Below are 20,029 nucleotides of genomic sequence, written 5' to 3'. Positions count from 1 at the left end.
GATTGAAATGATCAAATTTCGGCAGTGAAGTCTTGAGGCTCCAACACACACACACACACTCTCTGGCTGAACTAAACCAAACTCTATATTTGTCGCATTAAGAGTTGAAAACCCCTACGTGTAAGTCTGCAGTTGCTGCCTCACTATAGCTAACATGTTAACGAGTTAAATGTCTTGGTAAAATGACCTCACTCCATGTGTGTAAGTTGTTAACCCGTCATTTTCAAGTCAGGAGAAAAGTAAACAGGCACAATGAACACTTTGACTCACCATGTCTTTACGTTTTTTGTTGTTTCTGGTTGTTCCTGTTCCTCTCAGGTTGTATTTCTTTCCTGTGAAGCCGACCCGTGCAGGTATTTAACGTCTGTTACCTTTGTGCTGATAAATGGAGGCAGACACAGTTGAGGGCCAGCTTCTCCTCTATGCTAAAGATGGCAGCTGCTCTGACATTCAGAGGCTCCTTCAGTCGAGGATTGACCGGAGCATCTCTGTCCACATCAACTGCAGATGTACGTAGTGAAAATAAAATAACATCACCATCCCCAGGTACCTCTTTTATATAGCCTGCAGTCTATGGGTTACACAGGAGACATGTTCATTTATTTCCTCTTTGTGTCACTTTCTGTAGCCAAGTCCAAACCCAGCTCAGGGTGGACACCCCTCCACCTGGCCTGTTACTTTGGACACAGAGATGTTGTGGAGGAACTATTGAAGGTGAGAGCTCTACTGTATGTATTACAATATTATATTCACTATGCTGTATTTGCTGCCAGTGAACATCTATTGTATGGATCTCATGTCCAGGCAGGTGCTGATGTGAATGTGCAGAATAACATGGGAGACACACCTCTACACAAAGCAGCTCACACAGGAAGGAAGGTGAAAATACACCAGGCACATTAATGTTGTGGTATCACTGTCACAGATTCCATCTAATTTTCTCCAATTGAAGCTTTAGCTTAATGATACATAATGGTTAGTTTTTTTTGTTGTTGTTTTTTTTTACTGTGGATCCTGAAGGAGATTGTTCTGTTGCTGCTGCGGTATGATGCCTGTGCCAACATAATCAATGGAACAGCTCAAATCCCTAAAGATGTCACAGAGGATGATGAAATCATTACAATGCTGGAGGGTATGAAATGATGGGAATATTTGCTGATGGCTTCTCATCACTGTGGATCAGCTGCCGTTGTTCTCAAATAGTGTTTGTTTGTGCAGCTGCAGAGAGGAGGGAGACAAGGCGGCAAGAGGAAAAGCTTCTGGAGGCAGCCAGAGAGGGGGACATCTCCACTCTGTCTAAACTGGTTAGCATCTGAACCTTTGTTGAACCTTGGCAGGGTGTCTGTATATTGGTTTGATAACAATTAAAATGTTACAATCCACATAATAAACCCCAAATGGAACAACAGACTTTTAATCTCTCCGCGCTGAAAATATTAACCAGCACCACTTATAGAAATATGGTTTATCTATTTTTCAGTTGTTAAAGTCATATTTGATATAGTCAAAGGTCTAAAAGGTCTGAGACTCGGTCAGTAGCCTCTTCAAGACACACACACATACTGTAACAATGTGTGCCAACTGTCCTTGATGACCTGCAGTATCTTTTTACTAACCAGATCAGAGCTATAATTGGCCTTAATTGTCTATAGTGTTTTCCTGATTTAAGGTGGATTGATTATGGGTGTGTTTACTGCACAATGTGAAGCTGCTTCCCTGTGGTTCAACTGTCCTCTATCTTCTTCAGCTCAGTGGAAAGGAGGCTCCAAATATTCACTGCAGGGATTCAGTGGGTAACACACCCTTACACTGTGCAGCCTACAGAGGGCAGAAGCAGTGCATTATAAAGCTGCTCAAGTCTGGCGCCAGCCCGAGTATCAAGAACAACAATGGTACATCAGTTATCAATGTTTTCAACATTATTTTTTAATTATTGTGAGTGATATTTCATTAGTTCTGTAATGTTTGTAACAGTAATCCTTGGATTCATAACATGATAAATTCTGCAGATTTAAATGCATATAATGGTTTGTTTGTATGGCTGATTCTTTTGCAGACCAGACAGCGCTGGACCTGGTCCGTAGTGATGAACTCAGACACATTTTAGCGGCCTATCAGGACAAGGTGAGGGCAGATGAGTGTGTTTAAAACCTTCTATTCCCTTTGAATTATCAGGTCACTGCTGCACATTCCTTTGACATGTAATGCCAAAACTCAGTATATTTACTTTTGACTCTGGACTTCAGACAGTGTTATATCTGGTATTTGATTCATGGTCCATAAACAATGATGGATTTATTCCTTTGATTACTGATCCTCCGGCCTTTCCTCCAGCACCTGGCTAGAATTAAGCCTGGAAAAATAAAATCCACCAAATAATTTTGTGAAATTGGCTGACCTTGTTCATGTTTCCTTGAGGATTAACAGCTCCAATCTTGGGCACTCCATGAACTAATAACTCATTTTTTTGTACTGAAACTGCTTTGTGTGCTCAGCACCTTAATAGCAGAATTGATGTCTTAATTTTCCCTTGTAGGAAAAACGGTCTTTGCTATCTGCACTTGGCCCCAAGTATACAGTAGATGCACAGCCATCTTTCTGTATTTTTTCTTTTCACACACAGCCGCTCTGTACATGTTCACTTGAGGTCTGGCAACTGTGTTGGAAAAACCTTGCAAGTCAGCAGTCCTTGCTCTTGCCTGGATGTCTGATAAGCCTGGCACAGTGTCAATACAGAGAATTGCATAGTCACGGTGGGGAATAAAGAAGACAAGACAGTATGCTCTTAAGTAAATTGGAAAAAATTATTTACCCCTGAAGCTATGGAGGGTTTAGTGTAATACAGAGGGACTCAGAAACATCTTCAAAACTGTCAATCAGGCTCTGTCTGACATTTTTCTTCTGCCTACAAAGGATGTGAACAGTGGGGTGCAGAAGATTGAAGGCCCTCTTTGGAAGGTACCCAGATGTTGAAGTGTATTCTTGACTATTCTTTAAAAAGAAGAAGCATGAGGCAATGTTTTGTTCAGACTGACCCAGATTTGATTTTGTATACTTTTACTTTTGTCCTGTTAGTCAACACACATCATTATTAATATTATTACTGTTGTATACAGTAAGTGTCCCTCACAAAAGTTTTGTGTGCCTGTTTTCCTGAGTTTATTGGTTTATTTGGAATGGTACAAAATTAATAATGATCTCCACCTTTCTGCACAAGGTATTTTATACATTGACATTATTCACTATTACCACACAGTTTCGTACATCTGCTATTGATGTCATGTGTCCCTGACAGAGTTCACGGTTTCTCGGATGGCGTTCCCACTGGGTGGTTATTGAGGATGGAACTCTCTCCTGGTACCACAGACAGTGAGCAACTTCATCAGTACACAGTCATCTGAAGTTAAAGCATTATAGTTTGTACAGAGAATGTGTCAAAGTCTAAATAAAAGGAAATCTCATTCCTTCAAAACAATTCTTGCTGGAGATGAAATGGTTCATCAAGCAAAGCTGACCTTTTAAATAGCGACTGTATCTGTATTTCATGTAGATTACTGCTGTGATTTATTTGGTACATTGTCCAGTGTTTGTGTACTTTCTATTTTTTTTCTATTTCTAGGGCTGATGCACGGGCTGGTGTCAGAAAACTGGGCTCTAAGTCTCTAACACGGGCCTACTGCATGGTAGGTAGAAGAGGTGATAGGCTCATTGTGTTTGATTAACCTTCATGACTACACATAGATGCTCTGGCCTTAGATGTTTCATTTATGATCACATTAAGCTCATGACATGATGATGTTTGACATCCACTGCATCAGTGCATGGCCATAAGTGATTCTATGTTTGTCATTCCAGGTCAAACCATGGGATCATTGCTTCTTCATGCTCAGGTGCTTTGATGACAGTGTGCTGTATTTTAAGGTCCCCTCAAAAACAGATTCAATCGCAACAAGAAAAGTGAGATGAGATTCACCTTGCCTACCCTCACCTCCCGAAATAATCTGACCGATTCAGCTACTTGTCACGTGCACCAGTAGACAAATTTACCAGTATTTCTCTCCTTAGAAATGGTTGGATGCATTTGCGGCCCATTCATCCTATAGCACCCGCCACTGCACCCAAGAAGAGATTTTTAGTGATGATGACGGTGATGGTGGTGTGGCCAACCTGACACAAGCAGTTCAGGTAGGTGTTCATGTTTTTTGTAAGTGCAACAGTGCAATTTAGAGCCTTTGTTTCAACAATGTTACTTTTTAAAATGCATGTTTGTTGAGCTGTGAAGCTTCCATTGTTTAAGTGCCTCTTTCATGCAGGCTGCCAGTACGTGCCAACAGAAACTGGAGAGTGAAGTTTCAATATTTCTGTCAATGGTGAAGAACGAGCAGAACTCTGGTAAGTGTCCAAGACTTTTGACACTTACCAATGCAGTGAAGGTGGTGATCTACCTGTATTATGTCTGGGGTTTAGTCAGTTGGTGGGATAAATCAAGAAATTAGGTCATTATGGGTTCTGGACAAAAAGTCAGCAAATTCCCCTTTATTTTTATATTTTATATCATAGAATAAACAATTAACATAAATAAATAAAATAATTAAAATTATTTATTTTAAATTAATTATTGTTAACTCTTTCGCGACTTCAATTAATTGCTCATCACGCATGTTTTTAGCTATTTGTTACCTTTTTTCAACATTGAAGCTAACTCTGTACACTGTACAAGGCCCAGAAACAAACGGTTTTTGCGTGGTTTAAGAGTGAATTTCCAACAGGCTCCTCAAAAAAACTTCACCGTTTCGCTCGTGAGCACGAAGGAGAAGAAGAGAGCCCAGTTTCTCCAAAAATAGAGCTCCCACTCAAGTTTCAGAGAAAAACACACTTTGTGTTAGGTGGCAATCCTGGCAGTGTGACATGTCTCCCAAATGATTTTGTATGGTTAAATGCACTGGGGGCAGCTAACGTTATACAAATGGGTCAGATGTAACCTGACCCTTTCATCCAATCTCGTTGCCCACCGGTTGCTGGGGGAGGTGCTGTTGTTGTATCTCAATCTCATCTCAGATCTGGGATCTGATATTGTGGGATTCCCTATTCATATCCGAGCATGTGTACGGCACGCTACACTGGTCACAGATTTTTACGAGTTTTCACGTCCAAGGTCGCCAACATTCGGGCATGCGAGAAAACTTAGAGTTAATAATGGAAATAATCACACATAATTTTCCATTACAAAATAATTCTATACATTTTAAGCAGCAATAATATTGTGTCTTTTTCTGTTTAAGAATTGGCTGCTCCTCTTCTACTTAAAGCCAAAGAGACCAGTGAGCTTTCCTCTGAAACTTGTGCTGCCCTCCATCTGTGCCTTGAACTGCTGTCAAAACAAGAAGAGGTAGGCACACAAACAAACACAATACAGTCAAATTATAATGTCATACCGTTCCTCTGACCTAACTGCTGTCAAAACCATGTGTATATTGTTGGGCTGCCAAAGTTAACACTATAATAACAAGGCAAATTACTTGAAACACCACAAATCATTTTGACGCGCGATTAAAGCATGTACAACAATACATTAATTGAGGCCGCGGCCACGCAGCAGTAAGGTGTGGATGGCAAGTAAAAACAAACCTCAAAAAATTATAAATATTATGAACAGCAATTCCAGCTTTAAAGTCCTACTAGATGGTTCTCTTAACAAGACCAACTGACAAACAGGCAGTGTTTAGTTCAGCCCAGTTAACCGTCACACTCAGGTGCAGCTACAGTTGAACTCTGGTGGGTCCATTTGTTATGTGAACATGGCCGGGCCTCTCTTCATTCCAACTTCGTGGACCTGCCCTGTGTATGATGTACCACACATCTTTTTCTGGTCAGTCGTCACGAAACATGATGCTCCGCCCATGGTGCAGCGTTTAGACCAGAGTGAAAACAAACATGTGTGAATGCGAACCATACAAGCTGAAAAATCTGGTTTCACTCTTGGTCCGCACCGGTATGGACAACTGTAACCAACCCACCTCAGAGGTTATTCTGGAGAATATTCTGGACAAGATTTGTCCTTGTTTCAGATTGCTGAAATAATAATAATACATTTGCATAAAGCAAACATATCTGTCCACTCTCATGTTAAGAGTATGAAGTATTTGAAAAATATCCCTCTTAATGTGGAACAGAAAAAAATGTGATTGCGATTAATTGCGAGTTAACAACGGAAATAATGCGATTAATCACGATTAGAAATTGTCAATCGATTGACTGAATATATATTGTAATCTTTCCTGTGAAAGTGAAGTGGTGTTCACCTCGAGATATACAGTAAAACAGATTTCACAGAAAGTTGATATCTAATTTAATCTAGTTATATAGCTGCTCATAGAGCCTCTATGAATCCTCATCTCATTGATTCCCCTACCCTAACCCACGTGCTGCACTCCTATTGGTTGAAATAGTATTGAATGATTACATAGCTCCTCCCTTTTACGTTATCTCCTCCATACCAATCATGTTTGAAGTTTTCATGTGAGTGCGTGTTGGCGTCCCTGTCCACCTGTCCTCGTGGTTATGCCATGCCCTTGGGGAGGGGGAGCAGTAGAACAGTCTGGTAATCACTGGCATGTCTGTAGGAAGGACACAGGCAAGATCCGCTTTTATGCTTAGGTCTGCATTCAGCTTGCAGATCAGTGTAGACACTCGCGCACACAAACACACTCACACACACACACACACACACACACAAACACACACACACACACTTGGATTTGGATCCACACACTCCCGCTCCAGGGAAAGGCTGTGCATTGAGTGAGGGAACCCAAGTGTGTGCATATTCACAGGCTCAGCTGGCGATACATGCTTTCACCCTCCAACAGTGAAAATACACGCTCGCAGGCACACTTCCACATGCCAGAGCATCCGAGCGCAGGAGAGAGAAGAGACAGCAACGCCACTTTCTGCACAGGTACAAACCAAATAGTTTTTTCTGCTTTCCTCTCATCATTTTTTTCTCTTTTTTTAAAAATTGTCATCTGAATAACTGGCATTGTTTGTGGGCTGGTCCCAGATGACTTGGCGTAAGGTGTTTGAAGTTTGGCATCAGTTCTGATGTTTTTAGTGTACCCGTTGATTCGAGAGTTGGTTTGAAGCTTTGGCACAAACGAGAGCGGTTTATCAGTATGCGCAGGTCATTACTGTGGATTTAATTATCAGAATTTTCGCCTGTGAATGTAACTTGTTTGAAGTGGTGCTGAACGCTCTGTTCATTGCATCTTTTTAATGAGATCATGAATTCTGAGTCAAACTGATGGTATGGAGATGAAATTGCTTAGAGGACTTATTTGTTATGGTGATACATAAGGTTTCTTTAAGATATGATTGTGTGTCTGACAGACAGTAGCCTAATGCAGCACCTCAATTAAGAATTCAAAGATTTTATACGCCTGTGTCAAACTCTGTTCCACTGCCAATTAAGAGACTGTATTGCATCATTCCTGAGTGTAGCATGTACTACACATCTCTTAATTTAAAATCAACTAGGAAGTAGAAAATTAGCTTAATATGGAGACATAACTAAGGACTTTGTATCATGGTGTTTGTATAATAAGGTGCATTAAAAGTAAGCTAGATTGTTCAACAATGGCCAAAAGAGGCATGTTTACAACGTGACGTGTGCATTGCCAAATCACATTATCTTTGTATGAACTGGCAACAGCTGCTGTCCTGTCACATGGAAAACCCCACTGTTGTTATCACAGGGAAGCTGAGGACATTCATCACGGTCTAATCACCCAGGAAGCATTGGAAATGTTGTAACAAAGGACACTTAATTCACTTCTAACAACCAAAGAAAATGTCTTAACAAGCATGTTACAGCCACCAGTCTTCTGTTAAGCTTCTGCTACTACGTGCACTAAATGGATTATATTTTCTACACTGCTGAGATTGGCTGTATTAGGCAGTATTAACTTTAATCCCACATTCCCATTGTCCTGCCACAGATGCCGCCGTTGGTCCCACTAACACATTTGTTTTTCTACAGTACATAGCACACAGGAGTCACGTGCTGTGGAAGCTGTGCTTTGATTTCCAGGCAGATGTGTAACAGAGGAGCATGAATTATATCTCAAAGGGTTTTGCACAGTATTGCCCTTCAGCAGAGTAGATGCAGTCTGACCCATTTCAGCAGCTGCTGCACAGCTAAAGGATGCCAGTCAGAGCAACCACATTTATTCGGAGGGACACATGACGGGCTGGCGACTGGATAATATTTAGGGAGGATGCTAACTTTCTTCGCAGAGCATCATAATGAAGGTTCAGCTGCAAATGGGCAATTCTGAGCAGAAACCATCTCAGAGATTGTTACAGTAATTCAGACAACACAGATTTATAAGCCCAACCTTTCTGGCATTCAGGCAGTAGGCTTCCACATCTGTCAAGAAAACGAATGGAGGCTTTTAGCATGAAACCACTTAGTGTTGACACACCAAGCGGATCTGTCACTTTGTTTTGCTCTGAAGGCAAGAGATTGTGGAGTAGTTACTCATAAATTCGGATCGGCATAGTGTAGGAAAGCAGATTGTCTTTACAGCCTTGGGAATTGGGGGAAAGACAAAGTACAGTTGGACCTTTATTTCAACCGTAGCTGCATGTGTTACTGACCTTCCAAGTGTCATATCATACCCAGGAGAGACAGGCTTCAGTGAGCACTGCTAAACGTTCCTGTAGGTTCCTGCACCGGCCCCTTTTTCAGGTCATGAGATGTGCATAAGATGAGGAAGCATACATTCATTTTTGGGGGGATGCAAGTTGTGCCTGTATATAGAAGCACAACCTTATTTCTGTGTAATTATTTGTCATGTCTCTCGGCAGTTCCTCTGTCACACTCCAATAAAGTTTTTTTAGTTGCTTAGCTCCCAGCCGACATTGAGTCATGTGTTGTTTGATATACAGTTACAATTAGTTGGGGACAATAGGGTATAACGGTACCATATAGAGCTGTAATAAAAATTTCCCTCAGAGATTTGCTTCCCCTTCGGCAGAGGAAGCAAATTTTAGAACAAAGTAAATGCTCTACCCTTTGGGGTGTTGGCCAAGGAGAAGCATCCCTCCCAGGCTCCAGCTCCAGCTCCAGCTCCAGCACAGAGCCTCAGCAGGGCTTAAAATAGCACTGTTTGTGCTCAGGCGAGAGGATGCAGTGAGAGCGAGAGAGCTGGCTGGGATAGTTACACAACAAAGTGTTGTGTTCCTGGATGGGCTCTTAAGCCAAGGGCCTGGGACATGGAGTGTTAACATTATGCTTCTACACTGTGAGTTCATTTATTTCATACCATATAGTGAAAGAGGGTTGGATTGGCTGATGTTTTTCAAGGGCGATCTATTTATGGACACACATTTGATGTGTATAATGGTTTTATTAGCAAGCGTCACACTGTGCCTCTGCTGTAGTTCACTTTTAGGCCTATTAGGAGTCACGTGTGGGGAAACTGGAGCACACAAACAGAATGATGTTGATTTTCAAAGTGTTGGATATCCACAAACACTGTTTTCCTATTTTCAGCCAGAACACAAGCTGAAGCACAAGCAATATAGCAAGTGTGATGATAGCAAGAGTGAAAGTGTTAGGTTTATCCTTGTAGGTGCCAGACGACTGTTGAACCTCGTGAGCAAGAAGCTTCTTGTGTCAGTTACAGGAGAAGTGTCAGTGAAGTCTGTGTTTACAAGGATGTGCTATACAAAGTCATCATGGCTAATACATCAGATGTGCAAATGGGGTAATATGTGGTAAGGTCACAAACACATCAGTGGAGACGAACAGTCAGTTAAGAAACTTAATGTGGTGTGACATTCTGATCATAGGAGTTGCATGGCTCGTCGCACATTGTTGTATGTAAGGCATCCTCACATCCTCTTCGCTGAGTCAATTATGGAGCACAAAAGAAATTGTGTCTACATTATGTATTTCCAAAATGTACCTACAGTAAGCCCTTAGCTGGTGTTAGGTGTGCTCCAATTGGAATCAGATCAATATTCATTACAAATGGATGTATTAGCAGCCTTGAAGTTTGCTGATCAGAGAAAAAACTAATCTGCAAGTAAGTAAATGTGTGTCTCTGTTTCCACTGCCTCATCCATCTCCACCACACAGGCACCTGCAGGATTTTTGAAGTTGAAGCTACTAAATGCAATGGGGCTGTTCTATATACACGGTCTTATATATTATCTTTTAATTACACAACATATCGTCAAATGAATTAATCACAAGACAGACAGCCACTGTTTTTATGTTAATGGGAAGCACATCTTTGAATTTCAGAACCATGTTATTTTTTTGTTTACCTTATTGGTCACATAAACAATGGTTCTAGGCACAATATCTGAGAGGGGAATGGTGAGCCATAGATAGACTTGGTTACAGTCAGTGAATTACAAAAAAAACCCACCTTGAGCACATCAGCAGACTAGTTGAAAAATGCCTCTTTGTGCATGACTGTGCCCACAACAATAACCTCTCAGGCAGTGGAAGAGATGAGGCAGAACTTTTCATCTTTAATAGAAGATACTGGCCTTGCCTTGCTTTGCAGCCTCAGAGTTACGGTGTAATTCACAAGCTCCTATTTCTCTCAGATTTCAATCTGTGCCCAAGGTGACCGTGGGAGTTCTTTTTTTAATGATCAGTGAACTTTGTTTTCTGTGTGTGTTTTTTCTATTTTCTGTTATAGATAATTGATGTGTAAATTGACTTTGTAATCTCTTTTAATTGTTTAAGCCATCCTTTTATCATCTATAATAGCAGCTGTAGATTTGTCTTATGTATTTATTTAAATTATATGTCTTTTATTCAGTTAGAAAAAGATGTACGACAGCAGTGTTAGACAATAGGAAACATTGATCTAGTTTGTCCCACACTGGCCTGGCTCAGGTTGCTCTGACGGGACACTCAGTCCTGGGCTACAGAGCTCTCAGAGACTGGGGTATTTGGTTCCGACTGGAGGAAACCAGATCTGTGGGCAGGGTTACAACAATGCCCCGCTATCAGAACCACTCATTTCAATCCATCAGTCAATATTTGTTAGTTTCGTGCTGTACTCATGCATCAGAAATGTTGGCTAAAAATAGCTAATCATATTCCCTTCTTAGACTGCACTGTCTGTGCTTGCAGGTGTGGAGCCTGAAGTTAGAAGAGGAGGCAGAGAAGAATAAAGCTCTGACAGAGGCTCTGCAGACGGTGGCAACTGAGCACGACGAACTCAAGCAGTCGCTGAGCAAGAGCAGGAGGTCGTCATCAACCCTCAGCACTGTCACCAAGGATGACTTCTATGACGCTGAATCAGGTCAGCAGCCCTTACTGTTAAGTGGTCAGTTAGTGATGTACGGTAATAGAGTAAAGAGTATCTCACTGAGGTCACACAAGACCAATATACTGTATAGTGCAGTTTTTAATGAAGTGTCTTGGTCAGGTGAGAAAGCTGCAGTCTCAAGGATTGTGTTCTCTGATAATTTTCTCATTTGACTTAATATATTTTAGTTGAATGCATGCTAGTGCAGTGAGTTGTGTGCATTTCTCACAGGTTACCCTGTTGAGCAGGCTATGGTCCCATTTTGTTTGCATCGCCCACAAGCACACAGGCGGCATGATACACATTCCTGCTGTTGGTTGTACACTCTTCTGCTGATTGACAGTTGGTGGTAATTATGTGCAACAACAAAGGCTGGGGGGAAGAGGAGTACAAGCTTACAAACACGTACATAAACAACGAACAAAAGAAAATGCCATTTAAAAACATCACCTGCGCAAATCATTTATGAAGCGCGCATTCAACACATTTATCAGGCATCGGCGATGAAATATTGCTTTTAGTGAGTCACACTAAATGTAAACATAGGTATGTGTTTACAAGAAAACTCGTGATGCATATTTACTCACTTGTGTCCGAGAAAACTCCACCAACAGCACATCCTGCTCCAAATTGTTTCAGTTTTCAGGTCTCCCTGTACGCACAGTAACACACAGCGTACACTGCATGCGCTTGTGTCTGTGTGGTTGTACCCAGTGACAGACAATTGGCACTGTGACTGTCTCTGAAATTGCCCAGACAACATTGCCAATGTCTCCTTGTGTTATACTCAAGGGTAATGAAGAGTGATTATGCTGAGGCTTTCTTTCTTTTTTTTTAAGTACAATTCAAATCATTAGTTAATGGAGAAGAATTAGACTTGTAATTGCATAACCAACATGTCTGTGTCCGAGCTTCTCTGTCTACTCAAAAGCCTTGTCATGGTGATTTTATACAGCAGACCTTCCCTCTACTCTATTTGTGCACTATGGAGCAATCTTTGCTATAGAATCATTGCATTATTCATAGGTAGCTCTGAGTTATGTTGTGTGCTCAGTATATGTAAGAGATTTTCTCAGGCTGAGTGTGTAAACCCAACCATGTTTTGTTTTGTTTTAACAGAGTATGTTTGCGCAGCAGTGTTGTATCTGCTACTGTACAACACGGTTCACCCATGCAACTGCAATTCCTGCCAGCACATAAACAGCTACACACACTGAAAATAAGCACTTGTAACTCAGATGAGCATCTACAGTCCTCCATCACAGTGTGCAAATATCAGACTACTCTCCCCCTCCCTTTGTGTATGTGACAGTACCTGTAATGTCACTGACAGTGCTGACTAGGGGAGGAGCTGCGTCCAGCAAAGTGCAGAGCAAACAATGTCGGAGGAAATGAAGCCTCAGTGTGGCCTCTCATTGGAACACAATCCCCAGGTGGGGTTTGGCTGGCAGCAGGGAGGGGGGGAGGCTGGAGAGGAACTTGAGCACAGGTGCTTATTTGCAGACAGTTTGCAGTCTGCAGCTTTCTGAGCCGGCCACTCGAACCTGTGCGCGTGCGTGTATGTGTGTTTGTGTGTGTGTGTGTGTGTGAGAGAGAGAGAAAGACAGCGTTTGGCATGACCCGGCATCTGCCCCCTGTCATCATCCCACAGAGTCGGAGTCGGACTTCTCTGTGAGCGGCTTCCTGTCCGTCGCCAGTCACTCCTGTGAAGAGGACGAGGGGAGAGACACCCCCCTTCGCAGCAGCCTCCGCCATTCCAGTGCACACAGGGGGCCTTCCGGAATGTCAGGGGAGGGTAACCATGGCAACCAACCAGCCCAGTACAATGGAGTCAAGAAGCACAGGTGGGACATGCTCCAGTTATGATGTCATACTTGTTTACTGGCCTAAATGATGCAGTGAGAGTGGTGGAAATGCAAAGACATCCATGCTGAGCGCTCTCCATCTCGCTGTAGAGCTAATGTGAAATGTTAAAATGTTAAATTAACAGAAGGACTGTTGGTTTGCAGACCTCAAGCTGATAGGTTAGTATATGACAGAGCTGGTCTAATGGGACACCACTTTCCCACTCTTGGTCTGTTTTTCTAGTCAAGTGTTTTTGTTTGAGCACCCAATCCACAGAGAATAGCCTCTGCTGTGTTTTTTTTTCTTTTTCCCAGACAGATCCAACTCTCTTAGTTAACAGTCAGGTTAGCACAGTGTTTGGTGTTTTGTTTTGTGAAGAATTTGACAGTCTCTTTCATTTCCATGCATGCTGGCTCTGCCTCGGCCTCTTCTTTAATCCAACAAGTGATCCATGAATAATTTAGCTTGAGCTGGCTCAAAGTAGGAGTTGGAGGAAAGGGGCCTGGCTGGCTGACTGGTTGGCTCTGTGTGTATATGTGTAGGCACGTGCCCGTGCCCGTGCCCGTGTATGTGTGTGTGTGTAGTTATTAAAGATTTACGAGGTGTCTGAATGACAGGACTAATTCCAAATAAACAAAGATACGTCTTTTTCCTTTCGATGATAGTGCTCTACCACTAATTCTAAAAAAAAAAGTCCAAGGAATTCTGTTTTTCACTTAAGACAACAGAAATGCAATGTTGTAAATGTTTTATTTTCATGCATATTATACTGAGATAATAATTCATAGACTGCTTTACTCAACTGTAGATAGTGTTGCCTGTGGGAAGTGCATAGAAAGAATTGACAGTCACAACATCTCACAATTTATGCATAAGAGAAAACATTTTATCTGTATTCCTGAAGAGTAGAGCATTTCAACATAGTAAATAGGTCAAAAATACAGCTCTAATGCACAAGTACAGCTGTGAATACAGTTTACTTTAGAAAATAAAACATTATTTTTGTTTTTCCATCTAATTAGAGAAATCGTCCATGCTTAAATGCATTTTTGAGCAGAAGCTAGCACGGAGCATAGTGTGGAGCAAACACAGACTCTCTCCATCTCTGTTTATTTAGCTAATTTAGGGTTTTATTTGTGTGGTTGCTCCAGCACTCGTTTCCAAACAAGGACACCATCTGCCTCCAGCCAGTAAACCTTGTAAATCAGTCCACACTACAGCTGTCAGCAAGACTGGAAGATAAACATTGCTGCTTGACTAAATTAAGTCTCTGTTGTGACCAAGTTCAAGATTTAGAGGCAGGGGGAAAGTGGCTGTGTGTGACAAGGTTAATCTACAGTGAATGGTATGCAAACTTAATTATATAAAAACATTTTCTAAACAAAATTTAATACACAAAAAGAACAATTTAAGGAGTGCACCTTTCAACCACTCTTAAACGCCAACACACACATGCAAGTTGTACATCCATTCATGGATATTGAATGAGGTTTGACCAGAGCAGCTGACTGCTCATTAGCTTACAGGTGTCAGATGACTTTGTTTCCAAATGGTGGGTCAAGCTATGTTATCTCCTCTGCAGGTTTCAAACAGTATCTGATCTCGACAGATAACAGACAAAGTAATAGTGTAATAGTTTTTTAGTGTGGCTGACCCAAAACTTGGCAAATGAAAGTAAATCATTTTAGAGTCTAGACAAATCCAGGTCACATTCCCTGTGGCATTGATGTTTCCTGCACGTGACACAAAACCTACAATAACAACTTTCTAAGGTAATTCTCTCTCACAGTTGACAGTGTTTCAACCTGTTTTTCGTCCCACTGTCCACAGAGACTGTCTACCGGCTCCCATGTTCTCCAGGAATGACGTCAGCGTCTGGAGTATCCTGAAAAAATGCATCGGCATGGTGAGGACAGACAGACCTCCACAAATAGATTTACCTTTTAATATGTTAAATGTAATTTGCACTTAAATGAAATTTACGTTAATGAAATGTATTACTGAATAAGTACTAAACATGGGGGGAAAAGTTAGGTCACTGTGATAAATCAGTTGTTTGCTTCCTCATTACCTTTTCACTGTTAAGAAAATCAGACTTTAAAAAGTGTCCTAAGGGATCCTAGTCACTCCAGACCCTGCCTGGATTTCATTACATTTAATCATGTCTATTAATGTTGTACTCCTTAATTAATCATGGATAATGAGTCTTGCATATGCCATGCAGTGGGCCAACAACTAGATATACAGCCACACATGGGATACTCCAGTATACTTAAGCCTGTGTAAGAGTGCAGTCGTATTGATTGTTGAATTAAGGTAATATCTCCTGTCTTCTCTCTCTTTGTCTCTTTTGTAAACTACTCTGTTAGGCAAAATGAAACCAACCTCTTCTGAGATCTTAACAGTGAACCTTCGATATCACAGTGAAATGTTTTAGACATGATCCAAGGCACTCCTTAGAAAGACTCTCTCATTATATTCACGTGTTTATGCACATTTCATGAAACTGATTTACATGGTGGCTTTGGAAAGAGAGCACTGATTGCAGCTCCTCTGTATTCAGTTGCATTCGCCGCTCATGCACCAGCCTGTGCCCTCAGCATTGTTCTTTTGTCTCGTCCAACTCCTCTTTCAGGAGCTGTCAAAGATTGCCATGCCTGTGATATTTAATGAGCCTCTGAGCTTTCTCCAGCGGCTAGCAGAATACATGGAGCACACCTACCTCATCCACCAGGCCAATGCCACAACAGACTCTGTCGAGAGGATGAAGGTATCACCAGGCTCACTGTTCACTTTCCTCATTAAATCACATAAAAAACTAATAGTAAATCTCCATGGTAATATGTTATTATATATTTGAATCAAGTCAAATCATAACTCATAAACCTTTGTGCTGTTATATAACTTTGTCTCATCAGTGTCTTTTTTATGCTGTTGTGGGACTCAGTTGTTACTACTTTTATTCTCTCTGTTGTTAAACATTTAATTAGTTGCCTATAATTCATCACAATTCAATGCTCTGCAGTGTGTTGCAGCATTTGCTGTATCAGCTGTAGCATCACAGTGGGAGAGGACTGGGAAGCCTTTTAACCCACTACTGGGGGAGACCTTTGAACTCATCAGGTAAGAGACTTGATCATCCTAAATTCACTAAATACAGTATTTTGCATCAGATGAAGATTTTGAGTGAACTGCCCCTGCAGTAGCAGCCATGTCTTTGTTCTCTATTAGAGACGATTTGGGCTTTAGGTGGGTGTCAGAGCAAGTAAGCCATCACCCTCCAGTCAGTGCCTTTCACGCTGAAGGCCTCAAGGAGGATTTTGTCTTCCATGGATCCATCTACCCCAAACTCAAGTTTTGGGGAAAGAGCATAGAAGCAGAGCCAAAGGGAATAATCACACTGGAGCTCCCCAAGTAAGTGCATGGCCTGAGGCTGCATCTGATTTGATTCATTTTGAATTAGCATCATCTTACATAGTGTTTGTCTTCTTTGTCACTGCAGATATAATGAAGCCTACACCTGGACAAACCCCACTTGCTGTGTCCACAATATCATTGTCGGTCAGCTTTGGATTGAGCAGTACGGCAACGTGGAAGTGATCAATCACAAGTAAAAAAAACAAAAACAAAACTCTTCTCTTTGTGCCTCGTCTGTATATGTTTATCTACAAACTAGCCTGCCTACTACATTTGCATGCTTAGAGGAATTACATGAATATCTCTTTTCTGCACTGTGCAGTGGAGTGTTGATCTACTTTCAGATTCAGCTTATTGATCATGGGAGCAGAACTGGGACAGTTGCCATTAGAATAGAAAAGCGTGAGCAGGATAATTAATGTTTGAGAGCCTCAGCTCGCAGAAGGAGAATGGTGAAAGAGAATAAGTAAGCACTCTGTCATTCTGTGGCAGGACTGGAGAGAGATGCAGCATGACGTTCAAACCCTGTGGCCTCTTTGGAAAAGAGCTCCATAAAGTGGAGGGATACATCCTAGATAAAAGGTATCGTCTGTTGAATAACCAACGATTTTATTATTTATCAGACATCCAATATTGCCGCTTAAAGCAACAAGCAGATCGGACATAAATTACTACATTTTTAATCACTTTGTCACATGTAATGTAACATGACAGTTTATTTCAGAGCAGTTGTAGTCATCAGTATTGTCAGAACAATAATGCTCAGAGATGATGTATCAAATATCAGCTGTCTGAAGCTTTGTGTTACTCATGTTTGTTCTTTGTATGTTTACAGCAAAAAGAAGCTCTGTGCAATATATGGCAAATGGACTGAATGCCTGTACACAGTAGACCCTGCCTCCTTTGATGCCCACAAAAAGTCTGACAAGAAGAGCTCAGATGAAAGGAGGGGCAGTAAACAGGTAGAAAAAAAAAATTCTAAGCCACCTATATTTCACCTCCATTTGGTTGAACTTGAACTTGAAGTGTGTGTGTGTGTGTGTGTCTGTGACCCCAGAGCAATGTGGATGAGGAGCCAGAGGAGATGCCCCCACCTAATGCTGAAACGGTGCAGGTCATCCCAGGCAGCGAGCTTGTCTGGAAGATCACACCTCGACCAGACAACTCAGCCAAGGTAGGAGAAGACGGCAGGTGGAGGAGAAAGGAGAAGAGTTTCTAAATTTAAAACAGAAAAAAAAAGTTTCTCTTCCTCGGTCGTTCTGTTGCAGTTGAAAATGCGGTCATTTTGTTTTGTCTCTGGCAGTTCTATGCATTCTCCACATTCGCAATGCAGCTAAATGAGCTGGAGAAGAGCATGGAGGGTGTCATGCCTTACACAGACAGTCGCCTCAGACCTGACATTCGCGCCATGGAGAATGGAGATATAGGTACATTTTTTTTTACTACCTCGATCTGAGTGCATGTTTCGCCACACCACCTGAGCCCCACTTTCAGATCTCTGCATCTGTGTCTCACAGATTTGGCAAGTGCAGAGAAGAAGAGACTCGAGGAAAAACAGAGGATGGCCCGGAAAAACCGCTCCAAATCAACAGACGATTGGAAAACGAGGTAAGTCACTGAGAAATATGGTTTAATGTTGCTGTTAAATCACTGATTGTGGGTCTGTTCTCACTTAATGTCTCCCTGTTGTTTTGTACTATCCACTGTGCCTTCCCCTTTATTATAACTGAGAAGGAATGCAGCACTTGGTCCAAGGTTTGGCTCAGAGCTTTGCTTTTGCACTGTTGTTTGCTTTGGTGTGAAGTGCTGCACTACACCACCCCCCTCAGGACAAAACACACAACTGCAACTGTGTCGTTTCTAACTGAAGCTGACACTTGGATATTTGGTTCGACCCAGGGGGACTTGAGGGGGACTGGCAACTTTTTCCAGTTGTACACATTGAACTAGTGTTGTGGTTTTTGTGTGTGATCCATCTTTTTTTATATTTTCAATTCCTCAGCAAGACATCAGCAAGTGTAATTTTTTCCTGTCATTATTAAATCTCTGCAGGTGGTTTCAACAAGGACCCAACCCTCACAACAAAGCTCAGGACTGGATCTACTTGAAAGGCTATTGGGACAGGAACTACAATCATCTGCCAGACATCTACTAAGAAGAAACTCACACAGATACCATACACATGGATATCTACTTCTCCCTCCTATGGACTGTACTTGTTTGTGCTGGGCCTCCTTTGCATAAGCATCAGTCTAATTAAATGTTGTATTGTCCAGCAGGTAGGGATAGGGTTCAATTTAAGAAATGATGCTTAATGACATGTCGTTTTTTAAAGGCAGTAAAACACAGAATGAAGCAAGAGTATATATTCATCAATAGATCTGTGTGAACAATAAAGCACAAAAACTGTCTTTTGTTCCTTTTATCATGGTTTGTCGACCACTTATGGTTTAGGCATGTAATGGAAAAACTAGAATGTATTTTAGAAATATATTGTGTTAGATGGAGTGTTTGAACAGCAACCTCAGGCTTGTTTGTAGTCTGTCCACAGTTCCTTCTATTTATAACAACATTTTACTCATCGGCTTCATTGTGGACACCCATTACTACAGACAGCTACAATGGAGAGCATTGATTAGATGTTTTAACCCTGACGCTGATTCTACTTGTGCATGCATACTATTATGCGGTGCAAAGTAACAGACCACTCTAGTGCAATCGCTTTAATTCTCACTCCCTGGTGCAATAAGTGGTGCAGATAATTCGTGTTTAACTGGATGTTTGGAATTTGCCTCAATTTGCAGTGTCCCTTAGAATCGATTGTAAATCCATATCTAGACGTGATTGTGAGTAAAATGTTACCTTATCTTACTGGAATGATGGTCACTACTACAGCAGTTAAGACTTTTCCTATGAAATAAATGTTTAAAATATACTGTAGCCCTTAACTATGTACTGTATAGATGTGTATAGACTAACGGCAATGCACATAAGTCTACCTGATTCTGTGGACACAGTAGCACTTTTTTCTAACTGTACTGAAGCAGGGACACTGGTTCTGCACTTATAGGTTTGTGTGTGTGTGTGTGCGTGTAAAGGTCTTGCCATAGTTAAGTATAATTATCTATATTTCTAGTGCTATGTACATTGATTTAATTGAAATCTAACTATAACTATAAATGCATGTGCATCACTATAACTATGCAAGCCTTACCTCCTTCACAATCAAGCACTGAAATATTCATTCTCTTATTTTGTGGATAGCTGCTAGATGTTGTAGTTGTTTTTTTCTTTTACCACTCTTTTGGGTATCAATGAAAATAATTTCTATTGTTGCTAAATAAAAAGCTTAATATGAATTAAAAATCCACAAGTTTGTGATGTTTGCTTAGATTTGAAGAAAACCTGAGTATTCGGAAGACATCTTGAGTGGT

General features: G+C 41.3%; 1 protein-coding gene across 1 annotated transcript; it reads left to right on the top strand.

Annotated features, from left to right (window-relative positions):
* The first annotated feature begins 318 nt into the window (after positions 1-318).
* Positions 319-19,962, top strand: LOC146971158 (oxysterol-binding protein-related protein 1-like). Its single transcript, XM_085805237.1, has 27 exons — positions 319-509; positions 629-714; positions 805-879; positions 1,021-1,132; positions 1,219-1,304; positions 1,748-1,892; positions 2,057-2,124; positions 2,914-2,958; positions 3,296-3,369; positions 3,620-3,683; positions 3,856-3,957; positions 4,066-4,185; positions 4,314-4,392; positions 5,283-5,389; positions 11,156-11,327; positions 12,985-13,177; positions 15,009-15,084; positions 15,814-15,948; positions 16,204-16,301; positions 16,410-16,592; positions 16,681-16,788; positions 17,088-17,177; positions 17,431-17,557; positions 17,653-17,769; positions 17,899-18,022; positions 18,113-18,203; positions 18,648-19,962. Exons 1-27 carry the CDS (start codon positions 386-388, stop codon positions 18,748-18,750), a joined length of 2,904 nt encoding a protein of 967 aa, XP_085661363.1. The 5' UTR covers positions 319-385; the 3' UTR covers positions 18,751-19,962.
* Positions 19,963-20,029: the final 67 nt, after the last annotated feature.

The sequence above is a fragment of the Trachurus japonicus genome, chromosome 17 (assembly GCF_045865225.1).
Source record: "Trachurus japonicus isolate A0001 chromosome 17, Traja_1.0".
In the NCBI taxonomy this organism is placed as follows: Eukaryota; Metazoa; Chordata; class Actinopteri; order Carangiformes; family Carangidae; genus Trachurus; species Trachurus japonicus.
Note: the sequence above shows the minus strand (reverse complement) of the source record. Positions and strands in the feature narration are given on the sequence as shown.